Source organism: Emiliania huxleyi (assembly GCF_000372725.1).
Source record: "Emiliania huxleyi CCMP1516 chromosome Unknown EMIHUscaffold_199, whole genome shotgun sequence".
Taxonomy (NCBI): domain Eukaryota; phylum Haptophyta; order Isochrysidales; family Noelaerhabdaceae; genus Emiliania; species Emiliania huxleyi.
Genome location: NW_005200608.1, coordinates 244,011 through 261,176, shown reverse-complemented (window position 1 = coordinate 261,176; position 17,166 = coordinate 244,011). Strand labels below are relative to the sequence as shown.

The 17,166-nt window shown below is 66.2% G+C and overlaps 5 protein-coding genes across 5 annotated transcripts in view; 1 reads left to right on the top strand and 4 right to left on the bottom strand.

Annotated features, from left to right (window-relative positions):
- Positions 1-1,191, bottom strand: part of EMIHUDRAFT_113800 (hypothetical protein) — a gene marked incomplete at both ends in the record, with an annotated part of 1,950 nt that extends 759 nt beyond the window's left edge. Inside the window, 4 exons of the mRNA XM_005781861.1 lie at positions 47-157; positions 215-287; positions 417-522; positions 570-1,191. Coding sequence (XP_005781918.1) covers positions 47-157; positions 215-287; positions 417-522; positions 570-1,191 — 912 coding nt within the window. The remainder of the gene's footprint in view (positions 1-46; positions 158-214; positions 288-416; positions 523-569) is intronic.
- Positions 1,192-2,192: 1,001 nt separating this feature from the next.
- On the bottom strand, positions 2,193-4,746 carry EMIHUDRAFT_468566 (hypothetical protein). Its single transcript, XM_005781860.1, has 9 exons — positions 4,738-4,746; positions 4,116-4,644; positions 3,914-4,047; positions 3,810-3,842; positions 3,341-3,379; positions 3,199-3,269; positions 2,963-3,022; positions 2,706-2,729; positions 2,193-2,634 (listed from the first exon to the last, which is right to left on the bottom strand). Exons 1-5 carry the CDS (start codon positions 4,738-4,740, stop codon positions 3,374-3,376), a joined length of 705 nt encoding a protein of 234 aa, XP_005781917.1. The 5' UTR covers positions 4,741-4,746; the 3' UTR covers positions 2,193-2,634; positions 2,706-2,729; positions 2,963-3,022; positions 3,199-3,269; positions 3,341-3,373.
- A 746-nt stretch (positions 4,747-5,492) lies between these two features.
- EMIHUDRAFT_365896 (hypothetical protein) lies at positions 5,493-6,121 on the bottom strand (the record flags this gene model as incomplete). The annotated part of the gene is made up of 1 exon (XM_005781859.1): positions 5,493-6,121. The coding sequence occupies exon 1, from the start codon at positions 6,112-6,114 to the stop codon at positions 5,494-5,496; it is 621 nt and encodes a 206-aa protein (XP_005781916.1). The 5' UTR covers positions 6,115-6,121.
- Positions 6,122-11,797: 5,676 nt separating this feature from the next.
- On the top strand, positions 11,798-12,647 carry EMIHUDRAFT_442773 (hypothetical protein). The gene is made up of 2 exons (XM_005781858.1): positions 11,798-11,915; positions 11,991-12,647. The coding sequence occupies exons 1-2, from the start codon at positions 11,802-11,804 to the stop codon at positions 12,507-12,509; spliced, it is 633 nt and encodes a 210-aa protein (XP_005781915.1). The 5' UTR covers positions 11,798-11,801; the 3' UTR covers positions 12,510-12,647.
- Positions 12,648-14,581: 1,934 nt separating this feature from the next.
- Positions 14,582-17,166, bottom strand: part of EMIHUDRAFT_234010 (hypothetical protein) — a gene marked incomplete at both ends in the record, with an annotated part of 2,722 nt that continues 137 nt past the window's right edge. Inside the window, 4 exons of the mRNA XM_005781857.1 lie at positions 14,582-14,646; positions 15,174-15,570; positions 15,726-15,994; positions 16,159-16,771. Of these exons, the coding sequence (XP_005781914.1) occupies positions 14,582-14,646; positions 15,174-15,570; positions 15,726-15,994; positions 16,159-16,771 (1,344 nt within the window). The remainder of the gene's footprint in view (positions 14,647-15,173; positions 15,571-15,725; positions 15,995-16,158; positions 16,772-17,166) is intronic.

Genomic DNA, 17,166 nt, shown 5'->3' with positions numbered 1-17,166 from the left:
CCGCGTGCTCGAGCGCCTCGCGCGCCGCGGCGTCGCGCGGGCCAACCTCGCCGCTGCCAGACGCGGCGAAAGCGACGTTGCCCAGCCATAGCACTGCCGAGACGAGGCGCAGGATCGCCGACTGCGTCTCCTCCGCGAGCCCGACCGCCGCCATCGCCTACAGGAAGGTTCCGAGAAGGCTCCGAGAAGGTTCCGTGCGCCTGCTCCGCCCGACCGCCGCCATCGCCGAGCGCATCGCGCCGTACTCGCGCGCATCGTCAAGGCCACGCACGGTGGCGCATCCGGACCTGTGGCATGGGTGGGAGCAGGGTCGCAGTGTGTCGAGAGCACCGCGTGCACACAGGGGCTACGAACACGGCGGCCACAGTTGAAAGCAGTGCAAGTCGGAACACACGTGTCTGTTCCGGGTCGCGCACCGCTGCAGCATTGCGTACCCACCGGCTGGAGCGAGGCGGAGGGCTTTCCGCTCGGCATCGGACGCGCCCGCGAGAAGGTAGTAGAAGACGTGGAAGGAGCGCTCGCCTAGTTCGCCATTAGTTGGTCATAGCTAGGTTCGGGTGGCAGAAGACGACGGAAGGAGCGCGAGTCGCCGCTGGCTGGGGTCAGCACGCGCGGCTTCTCGAGCAGGTAGTTTGTCACGCGGCCGCCGACAATGCCCCCGGAGGGCGAGAGCTCGACCGTCATGTACTTGCCGAAGCGCGACGAGTTGTCGTTGCGCACCGTCTTTGCGTTCCCAAACGCCTCGAGGAGCGGGTTCGAGCCGAGCAGCTTCTCGTGGATGGGACTGCGCGAGGCAGTGGCGCCGCCGCCGCTGGAAGAGGATGTCGCAGCAATGTACTCGAGCAGGCGCTTGGCCGCCTCCGTCTTGCCCGCGCCGCTCTCGCCGCTCACCAGGATGCACTGCCGAGAGCACGCGCCGCCGGCGTGGCTCGCCTTGAGAGCGGTGTCGGCCACGGCAAAGACGTGAGGCGGAAGCTCGTGTCGCGTCTGGTACTTGTTTCGCAGGCCGACGCTGTACAGGCCGTCGATGGGCTTGAAGGGGTTGACCGAGATCACCACAGGGCCAAGCCCGGTGTATATGCGGCCCTTCTTGAATAGAGCTTCAAGGTTGGCGACGACAGCCGCCTCGCCCACCTCCTCGAGCAGGACGAGGTCGTCAACGCATCCAGCGGTGAGGAGCCGGGCGTCCATTTGTGGTGCCGCCGAGCAGAGCGAGCGGGACTGAATGGAGAGCACTTTCAACGAATGGCGAGCGGTCGCGGCAACTTCAGTCGCATTTTTTGGTTTTTCTTTTTTGTGACCGACGCGGTTTTCTTTTTTTCTCGGTTTTTTTCTAAAATGGAAGATACAGAGACGGCCCAGGAGACGGAGCAACCCCGGATTTCTTCCTTGCCGGCCACCATTCTGTCAATGCTGGCCGTGCTCCTCTGCGCCGCAACAAGCACTTCCGCCTTCTCGGGCCGCGCATTCGTGCGCTGTCCGTCTCCGCGGGTGCGTCCCGCTCTCCTTCAGTTCGGCGGCGAGCGCGATGCGGCGGCGAGGGCGGCGGCGAGAGCGGCACGAGCCGGCCGACTCGCACAGGACTTGCCTCCGGCGCCCGAGGCGGATGCCATCGCCGCGCAGTCCGTCGCACAGCGCCTGCGGGGCGCGCGGGCACCGGAAGGTGCAGCTCCGCAGCTGCTGGATAGCGATGATGTCGCGAACGTGCTCGGCGAGTTTGCGAGGAGCGACTACGTGCGACAGCTCTGCGACTACTGCAATGTGCAGCCGACGGACTATGGCACGATCCGGTGCCTCTTCAAGTCCGTGCGGACCGATGGCGCAAAGCTCGTTGTGAAGCTCAATCCCACGGTCGAGCAGCGTAGCGAGAAGCTGCTCGATCGGCTGAAGAAGCACCTCCGAGCAACGATGCCGGCGATCAAACAGATTCACTACGAGCAGGGGTCTCCGCCCACGACGCGGACCATCATTGTTTGAGAGCAAGCGTCGGGGGTCTCCGCAGATTGTGGATACACGGAGAGACGTCTTACTTACTTAGTTTGCGCGAGAGCGGAATCTCTCTCTCTCGAGTCTCGTCACGTTCTCTATTCTCTTTCGGCTGACCTCGGTCTAGCGCTGTTGGGCCCCTCTAGGTGTACGTGTACAGGTGGCCTCGCTCTGACCTCTGTTTGCCAGCGGAGTTCACCACAAAACAAAGCAAAGTCGAAGTCCGTAGTCCCGACCCACGACTCGTCTCACCTGCCTCCGCGGCGTCGCCGTGCGTTGTGCCCACAACACAAAAAAAGTCACAACAACGTTCACAGCTGCTGCAAGGTGTCACCCACGACGCACGAAAGGAGCGCTGCCGAGCGAGAGGAGGGCCCGCCTGCACAGGCCGCCGGCCGCCGCCACGCTGCTCTCCACGAGCCCGAGCGACGCCGTGGCCCGGCCGGCGGAACGAGCAGCGCGCACGCCCTCGCCGACCGTGCCGGCGCCGGACTGCGGCATTGCGCGACACGCGCGGCTCCCTCGCCCGGGCGCCCCTCCCGCGCCGCCTGGGCGAGCGCCCGCGGGCTAGTCCTCGATGCCGGTGAGCCCGTCCTCGGGCGCGGGGAAGTCGTCTGGCATGATAGTCATCAGCTCGTCCTCCGACACCTGCTCACACGGGCAGCTGCTGAAGAGACGCCGCTCACAGCCACGGCGGTCGTCGGCTCGTCCTCCGACACCATCCCGTTGGACGAGGGAGACATCTGTCGCGCGCGCGGGGGGGGGGGGGGGGACGTCAAAGGAAGCACTGGGAGGAGTCCAGGGAGGAGTCCAAGGAGCACGGTGTGTGAGCGGTGTTTCTGCGGTGTGTCTGCGGCGTGTGAGCGGTGTGTCTGCGGCGTGTGAGCGGCGTGTGAGCGGCGTGTGAGCGGCGTGTGAGCGGCGTGTCTGCGGTGTGTCTGCGGCGTGTGAGCGGCGTGTCTGCGGTGTGTCTCGCCTTCTCGTTGAAGACGCGGATGGCGGAGCCCATGCGCGCGAGGTCGATCGCGTTGCGCACCTGCGTGCGCACGGAGGGCGGGGCTTGAGGTTATGACTCTGCGCAGGCAATGTCTCTCTTTCCGTCTGCCTCGTGACGAGACTCCGGGAGGGTAGCAGCACAGAGGCAGAGGCACCGCAGTGCTGCGACGGAGGACATGGTCCTTGGTCCGTGGGCTGCGCATCTGAGGTGCGCACCGTGCGCGCGTTGGCAAAGAAGGGCATGCGCTTGCGCTTGGAGAGGTAGTCCTTGAGCGCCGGCTCCGCGCCTGCACGAGAAGGGTGCGCGAAGGGTCCGGGAAGGGTCCGAGAGGAGGCTGCTGCTCGAGCTGCTCCGCGCCAGGGCCGAGCTTGTACTCGAGCTCGCGGCACATCACCTGCTCGCCGGGGGGGGGGGGGGGGGGGGGATCCCCGGGGGGTTGACACGGCGTCAAAAACACAGCGGGCGGGGCGGCCGCCGTTTTTCCCGGGGCCTGGGGCGCCCTGGGGGGCGTCCCGACTCTTGGGGGCTCCGGGGGAAACCTTTTCAATTTCGAAAAAGTCGTCGTCCTCGTAATCTGGGAACTCCATGTGGTTGCCGATGCCCGAAACCATTCCTGCGAGGGCCGAAAAGGCACACCCCGGAGGGAGCCCAGGGGGTTGCCCCCGAACTAGGAGGTGGTTGCTCTGGCGATGGCGAGGGCGGCGGCGGCGCAAGCGGTGGCGGCGCAAGCGGTGGCGGCGGCGAAGGCGAGAGCGAGCGCGGCGGCGGCGAGGGCGGCGCGGAGGGGGCGGCGGCCAGCGGCGTGGGCGGCGGCGGCGGGAGATCGCGCCTTTTTGACCATCTCCTTGGTCTTTGGCGCCTACGGGGCGTGTCTCGGACGTGTCGTGGACGTGTCCTCGACCTCCCGACCGCCTGCCCGGCCTCGGGCGCCGTGTGGCCCACGTACTGCCCCACCAGGTCGTCGCGCGTCGCGACGACCACGTGCCCCGTGCGGCAGTAGCCCATCCGCTGCAGGATCTGGCCCATGCGCAGCGCGACCGTCGTCTTGCCGGTGCCGGGCGCGCCTGCAGGAAGGGTCCGAGAGGCTTGCGCGAAGGGTCCGAGAAGGGTGCGAGGTCTCTCCCTGCCGCGCCGGTGAAGCCCATGTGCAGCGACGGGACCGACGTCTCGAGCCCCAGCTTGAGCCGCATCTTGTCCACAACCAGCAGCGACGCGATCTCGCGCACGCGCTGCTTGACCGGCGTCAGCCCGATCAGGTCGTAGTCGAGCTTCTCGAGGATGTCCTTGACGCCCTCCTTGTACATGAAGTCGTCGACGGTGCCAGCCTTGACGTCGTCGGGGATCTGCGTCAGCAGCGCCACCTTGCGCGCGCGCTCCTCGCGAGCGCGCTGCACCGCCTCCTCCCGCGCCGCGATCGCCTCGCTCTCCAGCCTCCGCTCAATGTCAGCCTCCTTGAGCTTGTCGGAGAGCTTTGCTGTTTTGAAGTTGGGATCGTTTTCCACGCCGCCCCACTGCAGGCCCGGGCCGCCGCTGCCGCCTATCCCCGCCGCCGCCCCGCCGCCCTGCATGCAGACCGCCGCGCGGCCGGCGGCCGGCGCAGGCAGCGCTGCCGGCGACAGCGCAGCTGCGCCGGTGGCGAAGGCAGCGCAGATGGAGAGAGCCTGCGAGGGCAGGGCCGGTGGGCGCCTCAGTCGGGTGCGGAGTGGCGGCGGTCGTGGATGGGTGATGCGGGCTGGAATATCAACTCAGATCACCATTCTCGTCGACCTTCTCAGCGAAAGAATTCGCGTCTCAGGCGGGGGGGGAGCACAAACATAGGACGCCCAGCCTTGCCCTCGTGCCGCCGAGTGCGTATCCTATGCGAGAGAGATCCCCTGTGCCCTGTGCCCAGCCCTCTCCGCGCGGCGATGCGCCCTCCCCCCTCGCTTTTGCAAAATCCTGCAAAGGTGGGGACGTGTCTGTCCTCGACCCAGCCCTAGCTTGGGATGTCCGTTGTATTTATTTATTTATGTGCCATCCCTCGTTTGGTTTTTGTGCGTCTGTGTTCGTGCGTCGCCCATCTCTCCAGGACATAACTGCTCTATTTATTTATACGCGCTCACCATGTGGTCGTTCAGGGCGGCTCGCACAGCGCCCGCACACGCACGCACGCACGCACGCGGCACGCACACACACACGCACGCGCGCGCGCGCGCGCACACACACACACACACACACACACACACACACACACACACACACACACACACACACACACAAACTGGGCACGGGACTGGCGCGCACTGGCACTAACACGGGTACACTACGGGAGGGCGAGCCGAGCTCCCGTACCACGCGGAATCGAGGCACTTAGCTCCGTGCACTCGCCCGCCCCCGCCACAGGCAAGCTCATTCACACACAATCTGCTCTGCGCTTGCCGTGTGAATGAAGAGCGACCGAGATGCGCTGCTTCTCAACAAGAGAGGCACCGCCGCGGCGGTGCCAAGGTGAGAGGGGCCACCACAGCTCCCTACTCCGTCTCGCGTGTGATCGCGAAGCGCAGCACGCACGTGACAAAGTCGCGCGCCGCGATGCCGTTCGTGCTTCCTGCCGAGTCGAGGTGGTACCGCTCGTGGATCTCGTAGAGCGAGAGGACGAGGAGTGCCGCCCGCGCGCGCGCCGCCGCGGGGAAGAGCGAGTGGCTTGCCGGCGACCACGGCGCCGCCGCCCGCCGGATCAGCGCCGCCGCCTCGCCCTCGCCGCCCGCGGCACGCCGCAGCGGCGTCGGCTCGCCCTCGTGCAAGCTTGCGCCGCTGCGCAGGAGGGAGGTGGCGCGGGCGGCGGTGAGGGTCTCAAGGTGCGCGAGCGGCGTCCAGCCGCGGCTGGCGACCAGCCAGGCGGCGAGGTCGGCGTGGCCTTCTTCGGTTGCAACCTCCTCGGGCGTGCCGAAGGGCGTAGCGGCGCGGGAGGCGCCGTAGGAGGAGAGGAGCTTGGCGACCTCGAGGTGACCCTGGTGGCACGCCATGGACAGCGGCGTGACGCCGTTGTTGCGGGCTTGGCTGACCGAAGCGCCAGCCTCAAGAAGCAGCCCGGCGCACTCGACGTAGCCGTTCTGGCACGCCATGTACAGCGGCGTGGTGCCGTCGCTCATTGCTTGGCCGACCGCTGCGCCCGCGTCGCGCAGTAGCTTCGCGATCTCGACGTGGCCGTGCTGGCACGCGATGAGCAGCGGCGTGGTGCCGTTGTTGCGGGCTTGGCCGACCACCGCGCCGGCCTCGAGAAGCAGCCGGGCGATGTCGACGTGGCCCTTCTGGCACGCCTTGTACAGCGGCGTGGCGCCGTTGTTGCGGGCTTGGCTGACCGAAGCGCCGGCCTCGAGAAGCAGCCGGACGATGTCGACGCGGCCCTCTTGGCATGCGATGAACAGCGGCGTGGCGCCGTTGTTGCGGGCTTGGCTGACCGAAGCGCCAGCCTCAAGAAGCAGCCCGGCGCACTCGACGTAGCCGTTCTGGCACGCGATGAAGAGCGGCGTAACGCCGTCCTCATCGGCCTGATTGACTGCCGCGCTGGCCTCGAGGAGCAACCGGGCGATCTCGAGGTGGCCCTTCTGGCACGCGATGAACAGCGGCGTGGCGCCGGTGTCCGTGGCTTGGTTGACCGCCGCGCCAGCGTCGCGCAGCAGCCGCGCGATCTCGAGGTGGCCGAAGTGGCACGCGATGAGCAGCGGCGTGGCGCCTTGGGTCTCGGCTTGGTCCTTCGCCGCGCCCGACTCGAGAAGCAGCCGGGCAACGTCGAGGAGGCCGTTCTGGCACGCCATGTACAGCGGCGTGAAGCCGCCCTCACCGGCCTGATTGATCGCCGCGCCGGCCTCGAGGAGCAGCCGGACGCAATCGAGGTGGCCTTGCTGGCACGCCATGTACAGCGGCGTGAAGCCGTCCTCACCGGCCTGGTTGAGCGAAGCGCCAGCGTCGCGCAGCAGCCGGGCGACGTCGAGGTGGCCCTTCTCGCACGCGATGTACAGCGGCGTGGTGCCGTTCTCCTGGGCCTGGTTGACCGCCGCGCTCGCCTCGAGAAGCAGCCGGGCGACCTCGGGGTGGTTGTTCTGGCTCGCAATGTACAGCGGCGTGGTGCCATTCGCCGCGGCTTGGGTGACCGCAGCGCCAGCCTCGAGGAGCAGCCGGGCGATCTCGAGGTGGCCGTACTGGCTCGCAATGTACAGCGGCGTGGCGCCGTTCTGCTTGGCTTGGCTGACCGCTGCACCAGCCTCGAGAAGCAGCCGAGCGATCTCGAGGTGGCCCTTCACGCACGCAATAAACAGCGGCGTGGCGCCGTTCTGCTTGGCTTGGCTGACCGCTGCACCAGCCTCGAGAAGCAGCCGAGCGATCTCGAGGTGGCCCTTCACGCACGCGATATACAGCGGCGTGGCGCCGCTGCCATTCGTCGCCCCGACGCTCGCGCCGGCTTCGAGCAGCAGCCGCACCGCCTCGGCCTGCCCGTGACAAGCGGCCCAGGTGAGCAGCGTGTCCTGCGTGTCGGTGTCGAGCCGCGCGTCGAGCGTGCCGCGCGTCCGCGGATAGGAGAGGAGGGCGCGCAGCGAGCCCAAGTTGCCCACGGCCAGCTCGGCCCAGCTCATAGACTGGTTCCACAATAGATTTAGCCCTGCGGCCACGTCATGGGGCCATTCGAAGTGCCGCGGCCGGCTAGCTCGTGACGGCCCGAGTCCGAGGGTTGCAGCCGTGAGGCTCGGGCCCTGGGTGCAGTCTGAGGCCCCACGCCTGTCGCTCGGGCGCGGAGGCGAGCCACGAGCGCATTCGGTACCCAGGTCACGCATCTTTCCACGCCCTCATTCGAGCGACATCGCGGACACAACACTGCCTCACGCCCTTACTCTATTGCTGCTAGGCTACTCAAGCGAGACCTGGTGGCAATCCCGTCTGGCCAGCTCGACACGCCGCTTCGCGCAGGTATCGCGCCAGGCCCTGCCACCGCTCGCCGCCTCGCCGGCACGCTCGCGCTCTCCACAGATCCAATGCGCGCGAATACTCCGACCGGCGCGCACACCCACTCCGCCGCCGCCGCTCATGCGACCGCAACGCCGCGCCGCGACGTGCGCACCGCACGCAACCGCACGCAGCGACGCTTACCCGTCGGCCGTGGCACGCCGGCTCACGCATATCACATTGGTCATATTGTGCCGCAGGCGTTTGGCTCTCCCATGCGCCATGGCGCTCGGCGACGGGCACATGCTCGGCGGCGAGCAGGCGGCGAGCTGCATGGAATACGGCGTGGTGTCGGCGTCGACCATGGCGTGCCACGCCGCAAGACACACGCTGTGCGTCGCCTCAAAACCTCGGAGGCTGTCTGACAGCTAGCCCCGCCAGAATCACGCAGAATATTTTTACTATATACACGCAGGGTGAAACACGCACGCAGACACGCAGAGGCACGCCGTGCGGAGTCGAGTCTCGGCTCTTTGTCCGTTCGTACTTAAGTACAAGTACCTTCTCCATATTATATGTCGTCACCGTAGCCCCCGTGGCCGTGCCAGCACACTGACGTTGTGTCCCGCGGGTGCTGACACCTCTCTGCGAGGAAGCGATACTCTTCCAGCGTGCCAACGTGGCACGTTGAATGCTGGACACATCGAGCCTGCAACGGCACTGCCGCGTACACCGATCGGCACCGCCCTCGAAATAGGAGAGCCTAACCAGGAACGCCAAACGCCTGCGGCACAATGGCCAATGCGTGAGCCAGCGAGACGGCCGACGGGTAAGCGGCGCTGCGTGCGGTGCGCACGTCGCGGCGCGGCGTTGCGGTCGCGTGAGCGGCGGGCGCGGGCGTTGGTCTGCGTGCGTGAGTTCGCGCGGCTGTGTGTCTCTCCGGAGAGCGGAGCGCGAGCGTGCCGGCGAGGCGGCGAGCGGTGGCAGGGCCTGGCGCGAACCTGCGCGAAGCGGCGTGTTGAGCTGGCCAGACGGGATTGCCACCAGGTCTCGCTTGAGTAGCCTAGCAGCAATAGAGTAAGGGCGTGAGGCAGTGTTGTGTCCGCGATGTCGCTCGATCGCTCGAATGAGGGCGTGGAAAGATGCGTGACCTGGGTACCGAATGCGCTCGTGGCTCGCCTCCGCGCCCGAGCGACAGGCGTGGGGCCTCAGACTGCACCCAGGGCCCGAGCCTCACGGCTGCAATCCTCGGACTCGGGCCGTCACGAGCTAGCCGGCCGCGGCACTTCGAATGGCCCCATGACGTGGCCGCAGGGCTAAACCAATGTGGAACCAGTCTATATCATACATCACACGCCAGAAAGAAGAAAAACATCGGGATTTGCCACCTTGTTCTCTCCTCCTCCGAAGCGAGAATCGGAGAGAGACTGCGAAGAGAGATAGGAAGAGGCAGACTCCCTAGGGTAGGCGACGGCTAGCGCAGCACACTCCTCTCCTTAAATCCCTGTGTGGTGGCGGCGTGCCGTTCTCCCATCCCTCCCTTGGGTTGTCTGTTTTCTTTCTTTCTTTCTTTTCTCCTCCTCCGACCTTCATGCCACCTTCAGGAGAGAATTTTATATTCCGGCGGTCGCACGACACGCTCCATTGCGCATTGGCCTGTGTACGCGCTTTTCTCTGCATAGGCTGTCTATATTCTTCTCTGGCGACCTTCTCAGCGCCGAGAATTTATCGCCCCGCCGAGCCGCACGCGCTTGACGGCGAGGCGGCTGGTGCTGCAAACACGTCCGTGGCCGCAAACACGTCCGAGAAGGAGCCCTCACCGACTTTGGTGCCGAGTAGGACGGTACCGCCACCGCTGCCCTCGCACTTTTCGCTGCGAGCGGTGAAGGCCGCGCGGAGGTGCCAGCGAGCGGCGTTGAAGCAGTCGGAGATCATTGGAGTGGAGACACAGACGGGAGTGATCTGTGAGGGTCCGCCCGCAGGCGCGTTTTGTATACCGAGGCGGTGCCCGGTGCCGAGCGCAGGCCGGAGCCCACAGGTCGGACCTTAAGACAGCGTTGTAGATCCCTGGGCGAGGGTGGTGGCGTCCCCGTCGGGTCAGGGCTGAAGGCGGGGGAGACCAACCCGATCTCTCCGGCGTCCCGGGAGCGTGATTGACACCTCCCCCCGTGCCAACAGCCCCATGGAGGTAGGCCGCTCGTCTAGCCAATCAGCCTTAAGCGAGCGGCCTGGCCGTTGGAATGGCCGAGTTTGGCGTGGACTTGCGTCCTCGCGTCGATCGTGGTTACAAGTTCCAGTATTGTTATGAACAGTTATGAACACCGAACACGGCACTGGGCGGAGTCGGCCTTACGGCACGACTGCAGTCACTGAGACTGCCCGCCCTTGCCCTCGCACTAGACTGTATGTTCCTTTGCTCTTTGTGCCCGCCTTCTGTTTCCTCCCTTGCCCGCTCTTCTTTTATGCTGTGTCGTCGGATCCTCGTCATGCTGCCGGCTCGTCCCCTCTCCCTGACTCATCGAATCGCTCCGTTCGTTCTCAAATCGCCCCCGCTTCCTCGGCGGCCGGGATGCCTCGTGCTCTGGCTGTTCTTCGTCTACGTCCATCACTGTAAATTCGTCGTCTGCCTGGCTGCCAGACGGGAGTGGATTACGTAGAGCTAAATTCACGACACTGGCACGGGACTGCCCCACTGGCACTATGCACAGGAGACACAGGGTGGATGGACGCGGTCGGCCACCCGTCAGCGTCAGAAGAATGTGGTGCGCGAAAACGGAAGAAAACGTCGGCGTAACGCCATCCACACACCTTGCCTTGCGGCGGCGCACCGCGAAGGAGAATGGGCAACGCCGCCGCGACGCTCGCCATATCGCTCGACCAGGAGGCGGCCTACTCGGGAGGAAGCCTCAGCGGCCGCGCCTACCTCTACGTCAAGGAGGAGATCAAGTGCACCGCGCTCCAGCTCGAGGTCTTCGGCGCGGAGTTTTCTCACGTGCACTGGACGACACAAGAGACCCATGGCTCGGGGGAGAACAGGAAGACGGTCACCAAGCACCACCATGCATACGCACGCCGTCACCTCCTCCGCGTCGTCGTGACGCTCGCCTCCTTTCCGAACGGTTCGCTGCCACCCGGCTCGTACGAGTTCCCCTTCTCGCTTGTGCTCCCGTCAGGCCTTCCGAGCTCGATGTACGCGGCTGGCGGCGGCGGAAGCTGCAAGATATCGTACAGCGTCAAGGCAAGGCTCTACCGCCGCGAGTGGCACAAGTTTGACATCCGCGCAAAGCGACCGCTCCTCGTCTCGGCCGCGCCCTTCCCTCCCGAGCCGGTGCCGTATTTTGCCTCGCCTCACACGGTGCCCATCAACACGTTCTGCTGCATCCCCAACGGCACAATCACACTCGGCGCGGTGGCCGACGACACGCGCCTCTCGCGCGGCGAGACGTTTGGCGTCGGCGTCGCGGTCGACAACTCGTCCACAGCCCAGATCAACAGCGTCTCCGTGAAAGTCAAGGAGTTTGTGAGCTGGCGCGCCGGCGGCCACTCCAACCACGAGTGGCGCACGGTGGTGGCCGCCTCCTTCGACCCGCTGACGCTGCAGGGGGCGGCCAAGAAGGCCAGCGCGGACATCAAGGCGGCCGCCTCGCCTGGCGAGGCACGCGATGCAGTGCTGCACCGCTTGTACGAGACGCTGCACTCGGGCTCTCAGCGCTCGAGCCTTGCCATCCCGCCGACGGCGCGCGACACGTACCAGGGCTCCGTCCTCTCGGTGCGCCACCGCATGCTCCTCCGGGCGACGACGGGCTGCTGCGTCACCGACCCAGAGCTCGACTTGCCCGTCTGCATCGGGCCTCCGCCTCTGCTTGGCGGCGGCCCCGCCGGCTACCCTGCGGTGCCCATGGGCGTGCCGGTGGTGGCGCTGCCCGTCCCCATCCCGCCCGAAGAGGAGGCCGCCTCGGCGCAGTCCTTCACGAAGCCCGACGGCTGGGACGGCCACGTCGTCATCGCCGAGGTGATGGGCCTCCCAACCAGAGGCGGTACAGACGCCGCCGCGGACACATGAACATGAGCCGGACGCGTCCCATAGGCGGTCGTCCTTCCGATGGGCGAGGCGGTCGTCGGCGGCGAGGCCGTCGCCTCGGGCGTGGACCCTGCCGGCGACGTGTCGGAAGCCATCGCCGTGCCCGAGTCCGCGCCGCCGCCGCCGCCCGGCACGCTGCAGGCGCTGCGCCACCTCTTCGACACGAACGTCGACGACAGGCGCATGGTACGCGGCCTCGTGCAGGACCCGGGACAGCAGCCGCTCTGGCAGCCGCTGCTCTCCGCCCTCACCGTCGAGCAGTACGCCGAGTGTGTCGGGCGGACAGGCCTCGAGTACGACAGGCCAGAGGTGGCGTCCCTCCTCGGCGAGCAGCTGGCCTCCGGCCTCACCTCGGCCCACGTCGCCGCGGCTCTGCGCACGACCACCGCGTACAAGACGCAACTCGTGCGCCGCGTCGCACGCCAGGTCGTTGACCTCGCGGCGGGCCGTCGGACGATCGAGGCAGAGCTGAGCGAATGGGAGAGGATGCTGGCGAGGACCGATCTAGACGCCGCCTCGAAGTGAGGGAGTGCAGGTGAGCATCGACGAATATACGTCAACTTGTATACGTCAACTTGTATACGGGCTTCACCTCACAGCACACTCGTGCACACAGCAGTACGCATTTTGTAAGAGTTGATCTATAGAGGGATCCTAGAGTTACTGTACCACACGCATCTCGAGGGCTTTCGCGACAGCGACGATGTCGATGACGACGAAGGAGAGAAGGCGGGCGAGGAGAGCGGAGGGGCGCGTTGGCGCGATGTCGCAGGAGGAGCGAAATCGCGAACGGCCCGAGCAGAAGGGGCCCTTGCAAGGGGGCGACGGCGGGGCACGAGGGGGCAACGGAGACGCTACCGATGACGCGAACCGAGGCACGGGCGATAGGTAGGTAGGTAGTTCCCTAACAACGAGCCAAGAATAAAGAAAAATCAGGTGCGATGACGGCACGCTGCTAGGTAGCTGCCGCCGCCCAGAACGAGACAAGGCACAATGCTCACCGCTCCTCCTCGTTCAAGCCGCTCGACACGACGTCTTGCTGTTTATCTTGCTGATGTAGCCGCCTTGCTGTGCGTTGCCGCGCTGCTGCTGCACTTCCAAAATGGGGGCCGGCCGACGCCGAGCGAGCAGTGGAATGGCGAAAGCCGGCAGGCGTCGGCGCTCGTCGCCGCCAACTTCGCCACTTACGTCAGGACAGACCTCGGCACGCCCGGCCAGGGCGGCCGCAACGACTACCGCCCGCCAGCCGCTGTGGCCACGATCAAAGACACGATCCACGCGGCGATCCCCGTCGTACGCGAGGCGAGTGAGTACGCTGCCGTACGCGCTCTGCTGCGGCAACTGGGCGGCGCGCCTGCGCTGCTCGGCGAGCTCGAGGCGCTGGGGTTCGTGAGTGAGGGCCGCCTGACGACCGGCACCAAGCCGCTCAACGTCTTCGCACGCGTGGCAGCGGGCGTGGTGACACAGCCGGGGATGGAGGCAGAGCAGGCGAACCTTGGCGCCCACGGCCAGCGATTCATGATCGCGTGCAACCTGCCCGAGAACGAAGAACACTGGTCGAGCACCGCGCCCGAGTGGGTAGGTCGAGCGTCGATGGGGCAGCGGCATCGCTTCATGCTTGTGCGCAAGCTGCACTACACAGACCCACTCTCGGGCCAAAATAATTAGGCTGATTATCAGGCTAATCTCGCCATCACAGCCAGGTAATCGCCTCTCTCGATCTCTCGATCCATGCCTCTCTCCATCAAATATCTCATCACACACACCTCTCGCTCCTCTATCATACACACCTCTCGCTCAGCTAGATCTCAATCACACACACCTCTCAAAAGCTGCACTACAGATCCACGCGAAGCCACATAATTAGGCTGGTTATCAGCGCCTCTAGCGTGGCTGATAGCGCACGATAACCACGAGCTATGATGCAATGATCCAGCTAACTATTAGGTGCGTAACCTGTCGTGGAGCCTCTTCAACGTGGCAGCCTTGGGCCTCGGAAATGCACAGCAGGTGTCCCTGCAACCGAACCAAGTATTAATACACCCAATCCTCTATCGGAGCTCTCGCCGGCGCCTGCCCTCTCCTCGCCTCCACAATCGTGCCTCCGCGCCACCTTGCCCCGGCAGCTGCGTGCGGCGGTGGAAATGGTGGAGGCGATGGAGGTGGCGGCGCTGCTCTACGCCTCGAAAACTCCGGCCTGGTCGACCGGCCTCGGCATGTACTTCCACGTCTACGGCCACGCGTCGGTCAACGCGCTCCACCTGCACCTAGTCGACCTGAATGCGACGGGTCCTACCTTCGAGGCGCTGAGGTACAAGAATCTGCCGCTGCAGGCCGTGCTGCACGTGCTTCGCAAGGAGCTGCACGGCGGATGAAACACAGGGGGAGGGCGGAGGCGATCCCTAGGGCGATCCCTGATCAGTCGCCGTTAGGTCTTTGTTAACGGGGGCGGGGGGCGTTGTCCGTTGACGAGAGGGGGATCGTGTTCAATATGCTCCACGTGTGCATGTGCATGTGCATGTGCGTGCACATGTCCATGTGTGGAAGAGTAGGCGGGCCCCGATGCGTGCAAGCGGGCCCCACGATGCGTGCCGGCACTAGTAGTCCTCAAATGCGAGCAGCGTGGGGCAGCCGACCACCACACCCGGGCACTGATAACCCACTGAGAGCCCGACCAGCAGCCGGTCGCCAGAGAGGCACGCGCTCGTCGCCAACACCCCCGAGTCGCGCTCGCCGTCCGGCCCGCCGCGCGGCGCCCGACTCGCCCTCGTGGCCCACGAGCCGCAGCGTCTGCACTGTGAGCGGGTAAAGCGCGGCAGCCTGGGGAAGAGGGAGGGGGTGGGTGGGTGGGGGGGGGGGGTGGATGAAGGTAGGAATGAGCACGTTGCACATAACGTCACGTTGCACTTGGACGTTGCACCCCCCCCCACACACACACCCGGCCGATCGGGCTCAGGTCGTGCCACAGCCGTGTGGGAGAGAGAGAGAGAGAGTGAGGCGGGGCGGGGTAGTCAGGGCGCGTGTGGGTGTCTGTGGGGTGGCAGAGAGGGCCTGCAGCCTGGAGAGGGCGTTCTCGGGCAATCTCGGGCGATCTCGGCTCATCTCGGCGAGGGCGGAGGGAGGCGGTGGCGAGGGTGGCGGAGGGACAGGAGGTGGCTGCGCGTGGAAGAGTGACACGAGCCTCATCACCCTTGACCGCCAGGGCGCCGAAGGCGGGCGCGAAGTCGAGAGGAATGGCGCGCTGGAAAGCGAGACTCCCCGCGTCGTAGACGCGCAGGAAGAAACGCTCCCCCGGCGGTCCGTCGAACACCGGCGTGTCGACAGTGCAGATCAGGCGGCCGTCGACGACAGTCCCGGCACGCAGGGTGTCGCAGTGGCCTCCTTCGAGCCCTTCGAGAGGCACCTCGCGAATCAGGTCGAAGCCGGGCAGCGATCGGACCCGGAGAGCGGTGGAGTGCCAGCCCGTGACGTCGCCCGTGCCCGGCTCGGCGGTCAGCACACGCTGGTCGGTTGCGTGGAGGAGGCGAGATGCGTCCATTCGCACCTCACTTTTGACGGCCATGTTCTGATCCACGAGCTGGAGGGCCTGCCCGTCGGGCCCCCGCGATATGATCAGCCCCGCGCCCACCGAGGCCACACCCGAAACGAATCCTCCAGCCCTTGTGCCAGGTACATCTCGGTGCCTTCCAGAGGCAGCTGCGACCCAAGAGAAGAGGGTTCTATCATCGCAAGGGCAAGCACCGCCAGGGCGGCGACGAGCAGCTGAGTCACCGTCACGCCGCCTGAGGAGTGCGCAGTGCGACACGCCACCGGCGCAGCGGCCTCCTCATCAGCAGCGGCGCCCTTAAGGTTTGTCTCACACTCCTCCCGCTGGAAGGAGACGACCACGTGTGCGAGCAGGACGGGTCCGGCGATGAGCATGGGACGGACCCACTCGGGGCCGAAGACAGCAAACAGAAAGAGCACAGCGAGCGCCCACAAGGCAATCGAGGAGGGCACTCCGGGGGGCCCTCCAATCGAGCGCGTGGGCTGTGGTTCGGGAGGGGAAGGAGCAAGCGACGGTGGGACGTCGTCTTCGCCCACCAACGCCTGCTCGCACAGATTGATCAGTTAGAGAGAGAGAGAACACACACGTCACACCCCTCTCCCTTTCCTCCCACTAAGCTAAAAGCACGTACACAGTGGGTGAGGGCGAGGCTGCCCAGGGCCGAGAGGTGGTAGGGAAACATCTCGTTGCAAATGAAGGAGAGCCGCTCGTCGAGTAGGTACGTGGCCACACCGAAAGCCGAGGCAATCGACAGAAGGAACCCGGCCACCACCATGCACTTCCAGCGAAGGGGGCGCGGCATGGTGGCGGTTACCGCCCCGATTGCCCCAACTAATACGGTCCCGGGCAAACGAAAGATGTCCACGCTCTCCTTGGCGCGCAGAAGATCGTCCGCGGGGACGAGCAACAGTAGCGCCGTCAGCGGAAGAGGGTGAAGCGGGATCACGAACGCCCACGCGCGAGCCAATTCGTCGCCGCAGAGCAGCGCGTTGGACACGGAGAAGGCGGCCAAGCTGAGGCACACCGCGCCAAAGAAGACGGGGAAGATGGACGCCATCTCGCTTTGGTGCGCGGACAATGCGGCTCCGGCGGCGCCGACCGCGCCGAACACGAGGCTGAGCGAGAGGACGGGCGGCTCCATCCCCGGCCCCCTCGCGAGGAAGCCGACGACCGTGCCGTACCGCGGCGCTGGCGGCTCGGGCGGCGATGGCGGGAGCGACGTCGGAAAGGGGACAACCTCCTGCACGACCAGCAGGGATTGCAGAGGCACCTGCGGCGCCACGCCTGGCTGCGAGGCGCCGCCCTTAGGGGGGAGAGAGGGGGGGGGGGGTAAGGGGTGAGAACAGGGGGGAGGGAGGGGCGGGGGAGAGTGTGGGGTTGGGGAGGGGGGGGTAGGGGGCGAACGGGCAGGCTCCATGCGGCAGAAGTGGCTGCTGAGGCTGGAGAGGGGAGCGGGAGAGGGGGGGTGGGGGGGGGGGGGCAAAAATGCTGGATAGGCCCGGGAAAAGGAGGGAGGGCAAAAATGGCTGGAGGGGAACGGGAAAAGGGGGGAGGGCGACTAGGAGGGCGAGCCCGCTCCCCGCTCCGGGGGGCAACAGGGGCAGCGGCACCGGGAAAGCGACCTATGGGACATGG

What these genes read in the sequence shown, in the direction of transcription:
- EMIHUDRAFT_468566 (XM_005781860.1), bottom strand. An exon ending in GCTGCACATGGGCTTCACCG is followed by an intron (nt 4,048 to 4,115) that starts GCGCGGCAGGGA and finishes CCCTTCCTGCAG; the next exon opens with GCGCGCCCGGCACCGGCAAG. An exon ending in GGCAGTACGTGGGCCACACG is followed by an intron (nt 3,843 to 3,913) that starts GCGCCCGAGGCC and finishes CACGCCCCGTAG; the next exon opens with GCGCCAAAGACCAAGGAGAT.
- EMIHUDRAFT_442773 (XM_005781858.1), top strand. Translation starts at nt 11,802, where the DNA reads ATGGGCGTGCCGGTGGTGGCGCTGCCCGTCCCCATCCCGCCCGAAGAG. An exon ending in GCCACGTCGTCATCGCCGAG is followed by an intron (nt 11,916 to 11,990) that starts GTGATGGGCCTC and finishes CGCGTCCCATAG; the next exon opens with GCGGTCGTCCTTCCGATGGG.